The sequence below is a fragment of the Phocoena sinus genome, chromosome 8 (assembly GCF_008692025.1).
Source record: "Phocoena sinus isolate mPhoSin1 chromosome 8, mPhoSin1.pri, whole genome shotgun sequence".
Lineage (NCBI taxonomy): Eukaryota > Metazoa > Chordata > Mammalia > Artiodactyla > Phocoenidae > Phocoena > Phocoena sinus.
Window position 1 is genome coordinate 47,399,816 of NC_045770.1, and position 18,706 is coordinate 47,418,521.

The following is an 18,706-nucleotide window of genomic DNA, read 5'->3' on the forward strand; positions in this document are numbered from 1 at the left end:
TGATTTCTGGCCTGAACAGCTGGAAGGATGAGAGATGGAGAACGTTGCAGGGCAAGCAGATTGGGGTGGTGGATAAGATCTGGAGTTCAGCTTTGACAAGTTAAAGTTTGACATTTTCTTTTTTACCTGGAGAACTGGTTTGTTAAACATTTACCAGCATTCACTGCTTGGAAGCCTAGTGAAGAAAATGTTTCAGGAGTGCAACAGTATCAAATGTTGTTGATGGGTCAAGTGAGATGACTGAGAATTGACCACTGGATTTAGTAGGATGGAGATAATAGGTAACCTTGACAAGAGCAGTTTTAGTGGAATTACTGGAAAGAAAAGTCTGATTAGGGTAGTCTCAAGAAAGAATGAAGGGAAATTTAAAGGAGTTTTGCTCTAGAGGGGAACAGAGAAATGGGGACTATAGTTAGTTGGAGAGGAATGAGGCATAAAGGAAAGTTATTAAAAATCACTGATAATACAGTTGATTTGTATGCTGAAGGGAGTGATTGAATGGAGAGGAAAACAGTTGATGATGAAGCAATGTCCTCAAGTAGGCAAAAGAGACTAGGCTCAGGTGCTCAAGTAGAGGGGTTGGCCTTAGAGAGAAACACAAATATTTTATCCATAGTAACAGGAGGGAAGGCAGAATATAGGGGTGCAGTTACAAATAAGTCAGTATATGTTATGTTAGGAGCTTGTGGAAGTTCTCTTATGATTTTCCATAAAATAGCGTGATCATCAGCTGAGAATGGCTGTGGGGGAGAAGAGCTGGGAGGTTTGGGAGAAAGATATGAAATAAAGTACTCAATAAATATGAATTATTGTTATAATTGGTATTTGTGAAAGTGGTAGATTTGAAGGGGGAAAGGCTTTTAAAATTCAAAGACAATTAATTGTCTTTGTAGTAATGATTGTGGGTAATCACTTCACAATATATACGTATTATCAAAACTTCCTGTTGTACACCTTAAACATATACAATTTTTATTTGTTAATCATACCTCAGTAAAGCTGGAAGAAAAAAGAATGAATCTCAAAGCATGGAAATTTTGATGAATATCCATCATATGATTTGAAAATATAAGGTAACAGGAGAAGAGCTCTGGTCAGATGGAGAAGTGCCAGGAATACCAAAAGAGACTTTTGAAGGAAGTAACATTGACTCTAAGTAAAACTCTTACTCATGACAGAATCTGGGCAAAGGATGAAATTGTGGAAAACCAATGATAATTCCAGTCGTCTTTCATCCCAAATGATACCCATAAGAAACCCTTTTCATAATGTGCCTTATAAGTTTGTATATTGTTAGTTCCTCGGATAAGAATTCCTCAGAGAGAACAAATAAAGATATATATATATAATCATAAAAAGGAAAATTATCAATGTAATATTTAAAACTTTGGTCTGAACTTTGTTGCCATTTTCTCCAGAAGCTTTCCAGACATAATTTTATAAAACACAAGTTGATGATGAAAGCAGTTGTTTACTGGTTAAGATGAGTCTTGTCTTATCTCATAATGCATTTCAGGTCTGAGTAAATCAGTTACTGTATTTTGTATTCTTGGTGTACATAATTATTATTAGTTAAAAATATGTGACTTGACATTCTCCAAATAGATCTTCATATTGGAACAACGAAATTGAATCTTCTCACTTCCAAAAAAAAAAAAGAAGACAATTTTCACCTACTACACACAAAGACACTGTCACTTTGGTGACTTTTTCAAGGATATTTTGTCTTGCGGGCAGCGAAGACATGTAATCAAGAGCCATAATATAACAGTATGTATTAAGAATGCCTGCAGTATTTGTGTAGGCAAAATGGTTTGGAAGAAGGGTGACAGTGATTAATTTTAACTGTCAGCGATGGCTTTATGGAATAGAGAGCATTTGAGTTAGGTCTAAATTAAGGGAAGATAGGTTTTCAGTTGACTTGATTACTTTCTATGCATTTGACATTGTATTAAGTATTGTGTAATTTAATCCTGCTACCTGTGAGGAAACTGAAGCTCAGAGAAGTTAAGTAATTTGAGGGTCACACACAGCTAGTAAGTAGGTTTCAGACCCAGATCTAGCTGACAATAAACACTTTCCAATATAGCACACTGATTCAAGGTAGGGAATTGGGGTATGGGGGAGGATATTCCAATACAGGGGGCAGGAAGAGCAAAGAAAAGTGCAGAGGTGAGAAAAAGAGAAAGTGTGTGTGTGTGTGTGTGTGTGTGTGTGTGTGTGTGTGTTTTGGGAAGTGGAGAGGAGAAGTGAGTAATCCAATGTGACTTGGGCACTGTGTGTGTATGTGTGGAGGGGGTAGAATAATATATAGTGGGAAATAAGGCTAAATATATAACTTGTAAACAGATCATGGGACGGAGGCCTCAAAGGTTGTGTTAAGGAATCTGGATACTCTCTGGTAGGAAGTCACCAATTTTAAGATAATTTTTTCTGACAAGAGAGAGTCTCATCTACTATGTGAATATCAATTGGTCAGCATTTCATTCGGACCTTTCTTTTGTTTCATAGTTGCAGATTCTTTTGGAAGACAACAGAAATAAAAGTGGGTTCTTAAAATTGAGTTCATTGTAATTATCAATTTTAAGATAGTTTATGGAATTCATGATTAGTTTATTAAATTATTTTGTCATGAAATTAGGAATATAACTATAGAATAGTTTAATGTTAGCTTATTATTTTTCTAAGACCATAAGATAGAATTTTAAAATCATGTTTTTCAGATACTGACCGAGCTTTATCATTACTGGAAGAATACTGCAAAAAATTAAGGAAACCAGAGGAGCAACAGTTGAAAAACGCTGTTAAAAAGGTGATGGGTATCTTTAAGAGCAACTTATTCCAAGCTTTGCTAGGTATGTATTAAAAAATTATTTATCATCTTAATGATCAGAATTGGGCTTAAGAGTTGAGTAATGTGGTCAGAAAACCTGATAAACAAATTTAAAACTGAAATATTTTTCTTGATATCAAGTAGAAGAAAAGATTTTCCCCCCATTTTCTTGTTTAAGGTTATCTTAAAAAAGAACTTCTATAAAATAGAAATAAAGTGTATGTTAATAAAAATATTGAAAGAATGTTTTATATAGGAAGACAAGTTTACACAGGAAAAAACTGGAGTAGCTTATTGCAAAAAATTGAGGACAAATATGCTAAAGAAGGAAGTTTCCTTCTTCTAGACGAAGACTTCCCTAACACAAAAAGTGATGGGTCACATTCTACTCAGAAACATAGTTCTAGTTTTACTCTCTTCTTAAGACAAAAACAACTTTTTTCATCTTTCTTGCTACTCTTAAGAAATTTCATGATTCAAATTGAGAAGTTTATTTATGAAAATCTCAGTGCTTTGTCAATGCTTCATGAATCTAACTATATAATGTTTAACCTTTTGCGTATTCTTGAATTTATGGTTTATTTATGTATGTCTTTATACGTACATTTTTGCATTTATGCAGATAATTTTTAATTCTTTTTTTAGAGTTAAATAAAAAATAGAAACAAATACCTCCCCTCAACAAAAGCAACCAACTAACTAAAGAATTTAAAAAAAGACTCACTCAATTACACTATAGATTTTACTGGACTTAAACAGCATATTTTAAAGAAATAATTGAATCTACTAGACGTTATTATTTTTCAGGTCTGATGGTTATTGATATAGAAACAAAAAATGTGAATTTATGGGGGTAAATCTTGAAAATATTTGTGTTTTTATTATAATGAATGTCTACACTTACTGACAAAACTATAACTTCATGGTTTGAATATAATTTAAAAAACCATTAAATTTTGAAAAATTGAGAATCAGTCTATTGAATAAAAATAGAAGTAAAAAGCTTTATAGGATTATTGCCTGTGGATTAATTTCTTTAAAATATTCTTATATGGCTGGTAAGAATTAATGACACAAATAACTATAATCATCTTAGTTGGTATTAAATAAAAACAGCTCTAAATGGAGTCTTACAGAATTTAAATAAACCCTGTCATTAGAGAATAGTATTTTAGAGAACACTTTTAAGCAACGAATTTCTCAATTAAAAATTAATAGTTTTATCTAGTTGATAAATAGTAAAGGCTATTAACAGAATGGCAATGCCTCTAAATAGATTTGTATTATGTGCTTAGATAAGATTGGCTATGACTTTTGAGAGTTTGAGTTTTTGAGAACTTTATTTAGGAAGAATATTGTTGGATGCTTTAGAAAATTCTACTAAGGTAGTGTAACCATTTGGTAATGCAACATCATTACACGGGGAATAAAAAGAGGAATGACAAAGAGTTGTATTTTGCCATTGTTTTGAGTGAGTTGTAAATATCTTGGCAAAAAGCCTGTAGCGTAATTGGAATTTCTGTAATAAAATGAGAGGCAACAGTAATCTGTAAAAAGCTGTTACGTAAGTAATCCTGATGCCCAACTTTGAATGGATAGATTTGCTTTGGCTAGTCTTTTAAGTCATTTTGGGATAAACCAGAGTACACAGAATGGAGCAATGCTATACAACAAAACATAATTTTCTGTTGAATCCTGTTAGGTTGCTAAATATTGCTTACTAATTTATTATTATTGAATGTTTGAGTTGGTCTCACTGTGCAATTTTAAGGACACAAAAGAAGAAAAACTATGTAGCCCTGTGCATCCTGAAGGGGATTATATCTTTATAAATGGATAAGTAGGGAACCATTAATAAATAGGGCATTATTATTATTTTTTAACATCTTTATTGGAGTATAATTGCTTTACAATGGTGTGTTAGTTTCTGCTTTATAACAAAGTGAATCAGCTATAGATATACATATATCCCCATATCTCCTCCCTCTTGCATCTCCCTCCCACCCTCCCTATCCCACCCCTCTAGGTGGTCACAAAGCACTAGAGCATTAGTTATGCTCTGTATTTTGCTTTCTGCTTTGACTAACTTCCCTTCCCCATTTTTTTTTTGTTACAAGTGATGGAAGATAGTGACTTTCACCCATTGTTCTGGTATTCAGGTAGCCAGTATGTTGAAATGCTTTGCATGAATCTCACCTGAAGAAATAGAAGGGAATCATAGTGCAGAAAACCCATCATAAATGGATAGTAGAGTAAAATACTATTATTTCAGAATGTGCTGTAATATTTACAAGTGACCAGGAAACCAGGCCTTCTCTCTATAGATGAAAAGCATCACTTTGAAAATGAATACTATCCTCCTTTTGTGGTACTTCATCATATGCCTAAAAAAGAAAATGCAAACACGTCTTAAATAGTAAGATGGTATAATCCTTGAGGACAGAATTCTGTCTCCATAACTTTGACCATTATTATAGCGCAAAAAAGCATTTTATAAATGGGTTCTGTGATAATAGGGTGGAGGGTGATAGCAGAGGTATTGTTTTTTCATTTTTAAAATGACCTTATTTGATTATAAACATATATGCTCATTATGGAAATTTTAAAAAATAAAGTCAAAGAAGAAAAAAAAATCCAAGGGTAAAATGCACTTCTCTTATAGTAAATAGGGTGATGAACTGTTTAATTTTCTTCTTTCTTGCTTCTCTAGTCCCTGTATTCTTTGTTTTGGCTTTCCATTTACCAATAACAGAAAGTGTAAAAAAACACCTTAACTTTTAGAGCTTCCCTGGTGGTGCAGTGGTTAAGAATCCTTCTGCCAGGGTAGGGGACACGGGTTCGAGCCCTGGTCCGGGAAGATCCCACATGCCGCGGAGCAACTAAGCCCGCGTGCCACAACTACTGAGTCCATGTGCCACAACTACTGAGCCCATGTGCCACAACTACTGAGCCTGTGCTCTAGAGCCCATGCTCTGCAACGAGAGAAGCCACTGCAGTGACAAGCCTATGCACCGCAATGAAGAGTAGCCCCCGCTCTCTGCAACTAGAGAAAGCCCGCACGCAGCAACAAAGACCAAATGCAGCCAAAAATAAATAAATAAAATAAATAAATTAAAACAAAGAAAACAACTTAACTTTTAAAAAGTTAGTAATTAGTATTCATTAATGTACAAAAGAAGAAAAATGCCTGAAACAGCAAAGCTGCACATTTTGATGTTAGGCTTAGGGTGACATCTTGTGGTAATACTGAGGAAAATATTTTGTCCAATAGATAGTTATAGTTTTATGATGATTGCATTATTAACACTTCAGAATTTGAATATAAGTGAGTTGGAATTCCATGATATTTTATAGATTGAGTTAGATCTCTTTCATTTAGCATAGCTAAAACATTCAGACTTTCAAGGCACTCTATTAGGTTATTTACCCTTCATTTAGGTGGTGAAGGAGCAAGATGGAAATGTTTTTCTTTTTATACTTCCCTTCCAGATCTACTTTGAAATTTAAAGATATGTATTGCCACCATAATTATTTGTAAAAACCATTTAAATAATATAATGAGTTAGTTCATTTTTAGATATGTACTACAAAAGTTCTTTGCTTTTATACCTTATTGAAAATTGTCTTATTCTTTTTTAAAAAAATTTTTGAATTTTATTTATTTTTTATACAGCCGGTTCTTATTAGTTATCAATTTTATACACATCAGTGTATACGTGTCAATCCCAATCACCCAATTCATCACACCCCCACCCCCAGCCCCCCTACAGATGTTCTCTACATCTGTGTCTCAATTTCTGCCCTGCAAACCAGTTCATCTGTACCATTTTTCTAGATTACACATATATGCGTTAATATACGATATTTGTTTTTCTCTTTCTGACTTACTTCACTCTGTATGACAGTCTCTAGATCCATTCACGTCTCAACAAATGACCCAATTTCATTCCTTTTTATGGCTGAGTAATATTCCATTGTATATATGTACCACATCTTGTTTATCCATTCATCTGTCGATGGGCATTTAGGTTGCTTCCATGACCTGGCTATTGTAAATAGTGCTGCAATGAACCCTGGGGTGCATGTGTCTTTTTGAATTATGGTTTTCTCTGGGTATATGCCCAGTAGTGGGATTGCTGTGTCATATGGTAATTCTCTTTTTAGTTTTTTAAGGGACCTCAATACTGTTCTCCATAGTGGCTGTATCAATTTACATTCCCACCAACAGTGCAAGAGGGTTCCCTTTTCTCCACACCCTCTCCAGCATTTGTTGTTTTTAGATTTTCTGATGATGGCCATTCTAACTGGTGTGAGGTGATACCTCATTGTAGTTTTGATTTGCATTTCTCTAATAATTAGTGATGTTGAGCAGCTTTTCATGAGCTTCTAGGTCATCTGTATGTCTTCTTTGGAGAGATGTCTATTTAGGTCTTCTGCCCATTTTTGGATTGGGTTGTTTGTCTTTTTAGTATTGAGCTGCATGAGCTGTTTATATATTTTGCAGATTAATCCTTTGTCCATTGATTCACTTGCAAATATTTTCTCCCATTCTGAGGGTTGTTTTTTTGTCTCGTTTATGGTTTCCTTTGCTGTGCAAAAGCTTTGAAGTTTCATTAGGTCCCATTTGTTTATTTTTGTTTTTATTTTCATTACTCTAGGAGGTGGATCAAAAAATATCTTGCTGTGATTTATGTCAAAGAGTGTTCTTCCTATGTTTTCCTCTAATAGTTTTATAGTGTCCAGTCTTACATTTACATCTCTAATCCATTTTGAGTTTATTTTTGTGTATGGTGTTAGGGAGTGTTCTAATTTCATTCTTTCTCATGTAGCTGTCCAGTTTTCCCAGCACCACTATTGAAGAGACTATCTTTTCTCCATTGTATATCCTTGCCTCCCTTGTCATAGATTAGTTGACCATAGGTACGTGGGTTTATCTCTGGGCTTTCTATCTTTTTCCATTGATCTGTGTTTCTGTTTTTGTGCCAGTACCATATTGTCTTGATTACTGTAGCTTTGTAGTATAGTCTGAAGTCAGGGAGTCTGATTCCTCCAGCTCCATTTTTTTTTTACCTCAAGACTGCTTTGGCTATTTGGGGTCTTTTGTGTCTCCATACAAATTTTAAGATTTTTTGTTCTAGTTCTTTAAAAAATGCTATTGGTAATTTGATAGAGATTGCATTGAATCTGTAGATTGCTTTGGGTAGTATAGTCATTTTCACTATATTGATTCTTCCATTCCAAGAACATGGTACATCTCTCCATCTGTTGGTATCATCTTTAATTTCTTTCATCAGTGTCTTATAGTTTTCTGCATACAGGTCTTTTGTCTCCCTAGGTAGGTTTATTCCTAGGTATTTTCTTCTTTCTGTTGCAATGTAAAAAATTGTCTTATTCTTTATTCATTACTTTTATGTACAAGTATGGACAGAACTATGTATGTATATTTAAAAGGTTTCAACCCCTTCTAAAATCTTGTTAACCTTTTTTATCTAATTTTATTTCCTCTTACTTCACTGCAGTGTTTGAGGGGGAATTTTGGGGAAAGATTTAGAAGAGAATGGGTAGTAGAGTGATAGTTTCCTTAAAAGTCTACCAGTAGCAACATCTTAGAAAAGAACTTATCCTGCTTTATGGAGGCTTGCATGTCAGACTGTGTATTAGAGTAGGATATTTTTTATCCTTATAAAGCTTAGTGTATAACCCTATGGATACTTGAAATTATTAGCAATAGGGATGATACAGTAGATATACTGCATATTAGGATTTATCACCTCCTTGTTGAAGCCTTCTACCATGTCCCTACCTGTTAGCAGCTTTAACCAGCCCTTTCATTATGTCTCTTAACATTTAGTTCATATTACTATAAGGCACTTATTACACTGACTTATGATGAACTGAATATATTTCTGGTCCCTCAGTAGAATGTGAGAAGCTTGAGAGTTGAGGTTATATCTAACTAACAGTTGTACCCCCAGTATGTGAACCTTTAATAATAATAGGCCAGCAATAAATTTTTTATTCATTTATTCAACAATTATTTAAAAAATACTTGTTATGTATTACATATTGTGCTAGGCAATAGGGATACAGCAGTAAACTTTAGAGGAGAGGATCGTCCTTGCCCTTCTGGGTAAGTGAGAGAAATCAAGTAGAGAGAAAAGAGATGTTAGGTATGCAATCAGTTAATCATTTAAATATAATAGTAATAAGTATTACAAAATTGATCTGTATTGGAGTTTTATCAGATTTTAGTTTGAGTAAAAAAAAACTACATATTTTCTCAGTATAGTAATTCTAATATAATATTTTATTTCAAAATAACATCTATTTGAAAACATCATGGCTATATCGGTCTTGATTTGTCTTTGTAATGTATAATTTTTGCCACCTGATTATAAGAAAGTCTAAGAATTTTTTATAGATTTTAGTGAAATGGTTATATAAATTTGGAACAACTTGGCTTCAGTCCTCCAAAGCAGAGGTTCTCCAAGTGTTGTTTGTGGATCAGCAGCATCAGCCTCATTGGGAATTTGGTCAGCATTGCAGATTCTTGGGCCTCACCCCAGACCTACTGAATTAGAAACCCTGGAAGCAGGGTGCAGCAAATAGTGTTGTAATAAGCCTTCCAGGTGATTCTGATGCATGCTAAAGTTTGAGAACATATGTTCTAAATGGTTAGATATTTGGCCACTCAAGGAAAGTAATATAGTATGTGAATAGTATTAATAAATTTGGGAAAATATGACAGTGACATTTCTTCATTCTTGGGTTTTATAAAGACTTGATTTGATCTTTAAGAAATCCAATGAGCCATTATCATTCTGGGATATATCTTGACTACTTTGAGGATCCATAAATTTAGGAATATCATTATGGCATCTAATTTTCTTTTTAAAGGACAGTAGTATATCTGAAACATTTAAGTGATTGATTTTTTCCCTTTGGATGCTTAATGGTAGTTTCTACCTATGGGGCTATGGATAGAGAACAGCAGATAAGCGGCATTGAGATGCTGCTGTTGGCAAGTGGGAGGCTCACTCACTAGGGAAGTGCTTGCTGCCACTCACAGCCTCAAAGCATGTGCTCCTGTGAAACACATTTAATTACTGTATGTTATGGACATTTAAATAAGTATTGACTGGTCAAAGTGGTAAATGTTAGATTCTTAAATACCAAGGTCTACTCTGTTCCTACTTATTTGTTTAGAATACTCATTTCACTAAAATGAATGCAGGTATTTCAGTTATTGCAATTTAATTATAATAATTAGCAAGGTATTTATGAAGTGTTTACCTATTTACATGGGCATATGCAGGTGGATATTATTAAAAACCAAATTCCTACCCTTAAGGGTGTTAAAGTCAATTGGGAAGGTAATATTCACATATATACAAACAAATATAAGACAGGATGTAATCAAGGACTAAACTCTGGAGCCTAGACCAAACTGTAGGAGTTCAGAGAAGTGTGGGTTTATCGTAGGTTGGTGTTGCTGGGGAAGATTTTATATAAAATGTAAACTTGAGCTGGGCTTGTCAATGATAGGATTTGAGTAAGAAAAGAGGATAGAGAAGGACATTTTCCCCCATCCATCCATCTAATCATCCATCCATCCCTTTATTCATTCAAAATTATTTATTGAACACTGTGCCAGGTATAAAACTGGGGAGGCAAGCAGTAAACAAAATTGCATGAATAGTTTATATTTACAGTTGTGAAAATGCTACAGTGGAGAAGTAGAGGATGCTATGCGTGAGAAGCTTAACCTTAGCAGTGGAATTGGGGAAAGCTTTCTCAGGGAACTGACATTTTAGGTGATGACAATTAAACAGATTCATAGAGATCAGAAGGAGAGTGAGGTAGTAGATGTGACTTAAATGGGTTCAAGATGTTCTTGATATTTATGCTTTAAAAATGTTCTCTAGGGGTTGGCTAAAGCATCACGTTAGACTTAAATCTCTTCTAAAGGCTTGTTTAAGTTTCAGGGTACACTTGAGAAACAAGAGTAGTAAGCATAGGAGGTGGCCCAGACAGTCCTTATAATTCCCATTGTTAAACTGCCGTATACTGAGTGTGATTAGTTGTGTGCTTCATGTCAAGTAGGATCAAATATTTCTTAAGTTAAATTTGACACTTTAGGTTGGGTACCATCAAGAGGATTGTATGTCATTCTTGGCTCTGGACTTTGTATATTTGCTACAGGATTTATGTCACCAGATGGCACCATTTAACTAAATTTTTGTACTATGGATGCTTATAAGAGTGGTTGTTTTAAAAATGAAGGATGTTTTTATTTGTGCTATAACTGAATTAGCAAAAAATTAATTTTGATAGCATATTAGACTTCGATACACAGTAAGGTAATGAAGCCCCAAAAGTTTGTTGGGAGCATGAAAGCATCTGTTAATTTCTGCTAAGGTACATAATAAATGAAAATCTGGTGATGATCAGTATCGTTGATATATGGTAGCTGGCAAAAAAGCAGGGCACAATAGGCTTCTCCATCTATTTTTTCCCATAGCTAGAAGAATAATATTATGAATATTTTAGTCTTGAATTTAACTTTAATATGTAGGGAGTTGATATACATAATAACAAAAATATAGAGAAATTTCTAAAAGATTATTTTAGCAAAAAGCCTTTTCAAGATGTCTTAAAATATCATGGTAATAATATGTTAAACAATTTTGTCAATAGAGTGTATGTTCTATTGAACTGTAGAACTAATAAAATTAATAAAACATGATATAGACTTCTTTCTTAGTATAAACATTTATCCCAAGGAAATGAATATTTATTCTTAGTTAAAAACTTCCTTAATACTTTCCCAGCCAGTAAGCAGAATTAGTTACTTTCTCTTTTACATTCCTTTAGTATTTGTTCATATTTCTGGTGTAGCACTTAGTATGTTGTACTATTGTTAATTGCTTACATGTTGGTCTCCCTCAATAGACTGTGAGCTTCTTGAATGCAGGGCCTAGTTCTAATTCAGTGTCTGCCATGAAATAGTCAATCATTAAATTTCTTTCATTTGACAGAATCTATTTTGAACACTTGCTATCTAAGAGACACTCTGTTAGGCTCTGGGGATTTAGTCACAAGAGAGATGTGGACCCTATTTTCATGGAGCTCATGGTCTAATAAGGGAGACAGACATTAAATAAGTACAACTGTGATAAGTACTTTGAAATAGTTATTTGGATCAAACAGTAAAATCATAAGGAATTACTTGTATACTGGTATAATTCATACTACTGTATTGTGTTTGTTTAAAAATGTTTAGATACTATTTATTAAATGAAACATTCTAGTCTTCTATTATCCTTGGAATGAAATTCAAACTTCTCACCTGTAAGGCTCCCTATCACCTCTGCCTACCTCACATCTCATCTCTTACCACTCTTCCCTACTCACTGTACTTCAGCCACACTGGCCTTCTCTCTGTTCCTAAATGCTGCCCCAGGAAACTTTACATGCTTCTTTTTTGTTTGGAGTACCTTCTTATCTAAATCTTTGTCTTACCTCACTCCTCACCTCCATCCCACCCCTAAGTCACATCTATCACATTACCTGTTTTATTTTTGTCACTGTAGGTATCACTATGAGAAATTTTGTTTGTTTATGCATTTTGTATGGCTTTCTCCACTAGAATGTAAATTCCATAGGAGCATTCTTGCCTGTCTTACTCATTGCTGTATCTTTTATTTTAGCTTAGTGCTTAGAACATAATAGCCACTAAGTAAATATTTGTTAAATGAACGAATGAATAAGTGAGTGTTGCTGCATGCCTGGGACTGTGTTAGATTCTTGTTGAAGTTAGAAATGGACTAATTTGAAAGGAGAGGAAAGCGTAAGTAAGTAGGGTTTTATTTTCACTATGTTGTCCTTAGGTAGGCAGTTGTTGGCATTAAGTCAGCATCTCAGGAAGGTTCCAGCCAGCGTCTGTACTGACTGGGAATTATAACGTGACCTCAGGAAGGAATGTAGGAGTGTAGTGCCAGTACAGCCCAAGGCAAAAGTGTTGTCACCAGGTGGAGCACCTGGAGCTCTGCCTGAGCCAAAAGAATGGATCCCAGGTCCCACCAAACAGACTTCTGCATCAGAGGCTAGCAGTATGCCTAGTGAGCGGATGAACAGGGTCATTGCTCAAGGACCAGAGAAGCCCAAGGACAGCATGTAGATCCAATGAACACAACCTATTTCTATCCCCAAGACTATGACGGCAGATAAACCACAAGTCTGACCCCAGAATTGTCTACTCCCATATAACGGGGCATTATTTTAGAGAGAAGGAGGAGGCGTAGGCTATATGAATGAAAAGTTTTATCTGAGAGAGACTTTAAATTATTGAGCCAGACTACACTTTAAACTGGATTGAGTGGTCACTTTTCCCAATTAACCAGTGATTGAGGGCTTCTGAAGCTGCTGGATAAGACACATACACAGTAAAGACCTATACATTTTGTTTGCCACCATGCCACTTATACCATGGTGTGGTATAAGTTGTATGTGTGACCCTGCTATACTGAAGCATAGATCTCAATGTTGTTTCTTACCTCTTCATTTTCAACATTCAATTTGGTATTGAATGTCGAAAAGCATTAACAAGAAGGAGCAATGGGAGAAGAAATAGCCCACAAGTGTCTCACAGGAAAGGCTTCCCCTTTCTCCTGTTAGCTCTGGTTCCTGGCAAAAGATAGAAGCGGTGGAGAATGAGGAACATTGGTCTACCTTAGTTTGTTTACATGAGTCATTCCTAAGAGTTGCTTAAGAAACTATTTCTCCTTTACCTCATTTGTTGCTCAGAAGCCCAGAACTTCTAAGACTACGTTAGGAATTCCAAACCTTCCAATAATAACCTACAGATACCATACAGCATAAATTTTCCTGGTTTCTACTTTGAGTCTCTGGGTTCTACCTTATATTCAGTTTCCAGTTTGCTGTCAAAATCATAAACTTTCATAAAACCATAAGATTAGAATTTTCTTTACAGGACCATGTATATGCAAATTGGGTCATCAAATGTACCTAGAGCTACCAAACTCCAGTGGGCATGCCAGGTCTTACAAAATGAGTTAATCACGAATCCCTAAAAGTTTAAAGCATTGTTAAACTCACAGAAACAAATTATACTGAATATTAAATAATGCATTCAGAAAAACCTTCAGTTTTGAAAATAAGCCATTTGAAAATAAGCCATTCAGAAAGAAGCCTTGGTCTTTATAAATAGTTGCTGCAAGAGTTTTTTTTTTTGCTGTACTCGGACCTCTCACTGTTCCGGCCTCTGCCGTTGCGGAGCACAGGCTCCGGGCGTGCAGGCTGAGCGGCCATGGCTCACAGGCCCAGCCGCTCCGCGGCATAGTGGGATCTTCCTGGACCGGGGCACGAACTCGTGTCCCCTGCATCGGCAGGCGGACTCTCAGCCACTGCGCCACCAGGGAAACCCAGCTGCAAGAGTTTTTTGAAGAAGGGTTTAAGAGCTTTTCAACTGATCAAAATAGGACAATGATTATAAATATAAAGGTGACTTTTAGATTTCATTAATTGAGGTTATTAATACCATCCAACCAAACCTATTTATTTTAGGTGCAGGGCTCCATTTAATAATTTTTCAGGACATATGTTCACTTTCTCCTTGCTATTTTCCTCATACAAATCTAATTTTTTAAACTATATGTTTTTCTAGAAATGGAGCCCCTGGAGATACGGAAAATTTAACATATTTAGTAGGGTTCTCTGTAAGTACTAAATAGATTTTGATGCAAGACACTTCCTTTTCCTGAATTTGAGTATTTATAATTGTAACATGGAAGAGTTGGGCTAGTGCAATAAATTTCTTTATAAACATGGATGATTATGGAGAGGAATATGACTGCATCTTGAATGAAGGATATAGGAAAATGGATAGCAGTATTCTACATAACTTCATACTTTCAAATCTGTACTATTGTCATTATTTTGCCTTTGTTTTTGGACAGTCTGGTTCCTTTTATCAGTTTCTTGATCTCTGTTCTGGTAATCTCTTCCTTCACTGTATCTCAGCCACCCACTCTTAGATTTTACTCTATATCTTAACAATATTAATAACCACACCCCTCTAAAAAATCTCAGTTTTAAACATATTACTCTGTGACCATCACTCGTTACCTTCTATTGATCCAGTTCATTTCGGTATCTCCCATATCAATCATTGATCCCATAAGCACTGCTAAGTCATTGGCCCCACAAATTTTATTTTTGTGATCTGTTAGCTACCATAAATCTTCAGGTCCAGCTTAAAAGACATGATTCATTGCTATATTTAATCATTTTATATACATCTTCAGTTTCTTTGTTGTCTCTCCATCTGCTGGCAAAACCAACCTCTGGTTAAACCCATCTCTGTCTATTCCATGTCTGCACCATTGCAGCTAAATGTAGCTGGAGAAATACATACAACCTTGTTAACTGGTTTCACTTTAAATTATGACCAAAAAGCCTATTATGTTTCCTTGGACAGTTCACTTTCTTGTTCCCAGGGGGAGCATTTCATACCTTTTTTTCTCCTCAAATGCAATACACCGCACCTTCTTCAACTTTAGCTGCTGACCTTTCTTCTTATTTTATTGAGACAATAAAAACAATCAAAAGAGAACTTCCTCATCTTTTCAGTACTTGATCTACCAACCTACCTATATCTGTGTCTATGTGTTTTGCTTTTTCTTTTATTAATGTGGATAAACGGTCCCTCCTTTTATCTAAGATGAAATCCTCCTCTTGGACAGAGTATCAGAGTCCTGGAAGGTAACAGAAAGCCTTCTTGAAGAGAGTTTAATGAAGAATTTGTTTACAAAGAGATGGGGCAGAGTTAAGGGAATCAACCAGGAATGGAAGCACTCAGGGACTAGGAACAGTGGGAATCTTGAAGGAACAGGGAAAGCATGTGAGCTGTTACTGTAACACAAATAGAACTGCAATTATTAGAAGGCTGCCTGAGAGGAATGATGGCTTTAGGAAGAAGACAGCCACTGCCAAACCATGGCCCAGCAAGAACAGGGCTGGGTGAATAAACATCCCAACCCCTCTTTCCTCCCTTCCCTGATCTTCTGCTGGTTATTCCTATTAGTGGACCCCAATAGGAAGCCAGAGGACAAGTGAGCTGGTTAACACAGTCTGTAAAGGTCAGCTTCCCAGGGCACAGAGCAGGGTGGATAGGGGAAGAAAGATGACCTGGAAGGGCAAACAAAGAAGATTCATGACAGGTTATGTCTGCATTTTTCCTTATTTACTCAAAGAATATGCTACTATAATTATTTCTTCTCTCTTTGCAATTAATTTTTACCTTCCTCTTCAGTTATTAGCACACAAATGTCTCCTCTTAAGAGGAACATTTTAGGGTTAAGAGTATGGACCCTTGAGCCAGACGGCCTGAGTTCATATCCTGGGTCCTCTGCCACTTACTACTTGTGTGACTCTGGGCAGATTTCATAACCACTCTGTGCCTCACTTTCCCTGTCTGTAAAATAAGGACCATAGGAAAAGTACCCAACTCATAGGGTTGTCGTGAGGATAAATAAGTTAATATATGTATTGCATTTTGAACAGTGCCTAGCACATAGTGTTTGCTACTGTTGTCTTTAAAATCCATTCGCTTCATCTGTCATCTCCCTCACCTTGTCTTCCAACTTCTATCTGAGTTTGGCCAATGGGAGGTACTAAGAGGAGATCAGAAGTGGTGGAGGAGGGAAAGAGAGATGGGGATGTTTATTCTTGTGGTCCACTTCCTTCTGGGCCATGATTTAGCAGTGACTGCATTCTGCTTGTTAAGTCTACAGGTCCTGTCATGTAGCCCCTCTCCCATTTTTCTAATCCCCTTTAGAGCAAAATTTATCATGAGTTGTTTATACTCAGTCTGTGCTTCTTTGTCACTAATTTTCTCTTGAAGCTACTCCAAATTAGGCTTGTCCTCTCTACCCTAATGGGATTGTACTTGTCAAGGTTATAGAGACCTCTGTGTTGCTAATTCATTGATTAATTTTCAGGATTTATCATATTTCTCAGCAGCATTTGACATACCCAGTCATGTCCACCTTCTTGTACCACTTTCTTTACTTTCTCTCTTGACTTAAATGTTGAAGTAACTTGGCTAAGGTACTTCAGGCTTCTTCTTCTTCTTCTTCTTTTTTTTCCTATCTATACTCACTGCAGTACTTATATAGTCTCATTCAATCCCATGGTTTTATTTTATTTTAAAAAAATATATTTTATTTATTTATTTTTGGCCTCATTGGGTTTTCGTTGCTGCGTATGGGCTTTCTCTAGTTGCAGCTCTTCGTTGCGGTCCTCAGGCTTCTCTTTGCGGTGCCTTCTCTCGTTGCAGAGCACGGGCTCTAGGCACGTGGGCTTCAGTAGTTGTGGCTCGCAGGCTCTAGAGTGCAGACTTAGTAGTTGTCGCGCATGGGCTTTGTTGTTCCACGGCATGTGGGATCTTCCCGGACCAGGGTTCGAACCCGTGTCCCCTGCATTGGCAGGCAGATTCTTAACCACTGTGCCACCAGGGAAGCCCAGTCCCATGGTTTTAAATCTTACCTGTAGGCTGATGACTCCCAAACTTATGTCTGACTTCTATATATCCTATTGCCTATTTAATATCTTTCACTTGGATATCTATCAAGCATTTCAAAACTTAACATGTCCAAAACTGGACTTTGATTTTACCCCTCCCCACAACCAACTTGCTCCTCTTCTAGTCTTCACCATCACAGTAAATGTCATCATCATTTACCCAGAAACCCAGGAGTCATCATGGATTTTTCTCTTTCTTTCACGTTCTCATACAACCCCTTTGCAAGTCCTGTTGCCAAATTTTCAATTTAAGTCTGGAATCCTACCGATTCTTACCATCTCCCTTATGCCATCGTGGTCTAAGCCACCATAGTCTCTTTGGTCTACTGCAGTAGTTCCTGACTGATATCCCTTTGTTTTCACCCTTGCCCCAATCTATTCTCTACACAGCATCCAGAGTGACCTTTTGAAACAAAAGGTAATTTATCTCACTATTTTAAAAATTGTCCATTGGCTAATATAATTTGGTGAATGAAGGAAAAGCTAATTTACTATTGATGGTCAACTTTTAAATTTTGGCAAGATAACTACATTAACATTTTCTTTGTTTTTGCTTTTTGTTTAAAGTCAAAATCATTAGATTCTTTTTTCAACATAGTACTTTTCACTTAAGATATTCATTTAAAAGAGGTGCTTGTGTTTGCAATATTTTATAGTTAATACAGTGGGAATTTGCATTTGTTTTCAGGGTCTTTGTGCCAAGAGCTCAAGGCATCGAAGAATGTGATTTATGAGGTCAGAAAAGCACATTAGGTTAATTATGCTACTGCATTGCCAGACAATCTCTTGGAGTTTGCTGGTATGCAGTGATCAAAAGAGCATCATTTAAAATTGCTGGACCTATTAAAGCATGCAAATTTTACTTGTTTACATGTCCTGCTCTTTTTTGAGGTTACTGCTGGTAATATGAAGGAAACTTACGATGTCTTCAATACTATGAAAATTTAACAGAATAAAAATATGGATCTCTGTTAATAATATGACTTAGTTTCTAGTATTTAATGTAGAAGACTTCTCAGGTGTCTTTTTCCTTTTACATACTTGAATCTTTCTCTTAGAATCTTGATTGTATCTCAGCTGTTTTGAGAAATTTAAAAGTACCACTTAAAATGTATTCTTACTGATACAGTTACTCTTTATGATATATTTTCCTAAGCCTTTCATTAATTTATTTGTTAATTGAACAAATATTTATGGAGCACCTATGATGTGTCAAACACTGACTAGGTATGTATCAGTGAACAAGACAGACAGGTATTCCTGGTCTCA

General features: G+C 35.7%; 1 protein-coding gene across 1 annotated transcript in view; it reads left to right on the forward strand.

Annotated features, from left to right (window-relative positions):
• Nucleotides 1-18,706, forward strand: part of DLG2 (discs large MAGUK scaffold protein 2) — a 2,048,212-nt gene that overhangs the window by 12,134 nt on the left and 2,017,372 nt on the right. The window contains exon 2 of the mRNA XM_032641314.1: nucleotides 2,724-2,855. Coding sequence (XP_032497205.1) covers nucleotides 2,724-2,855 — 132 coding nt within the window. The remainder of the gene's footprint in view (nucleotides 1-2,723; nucleotides 2,856-18,706) is intronic.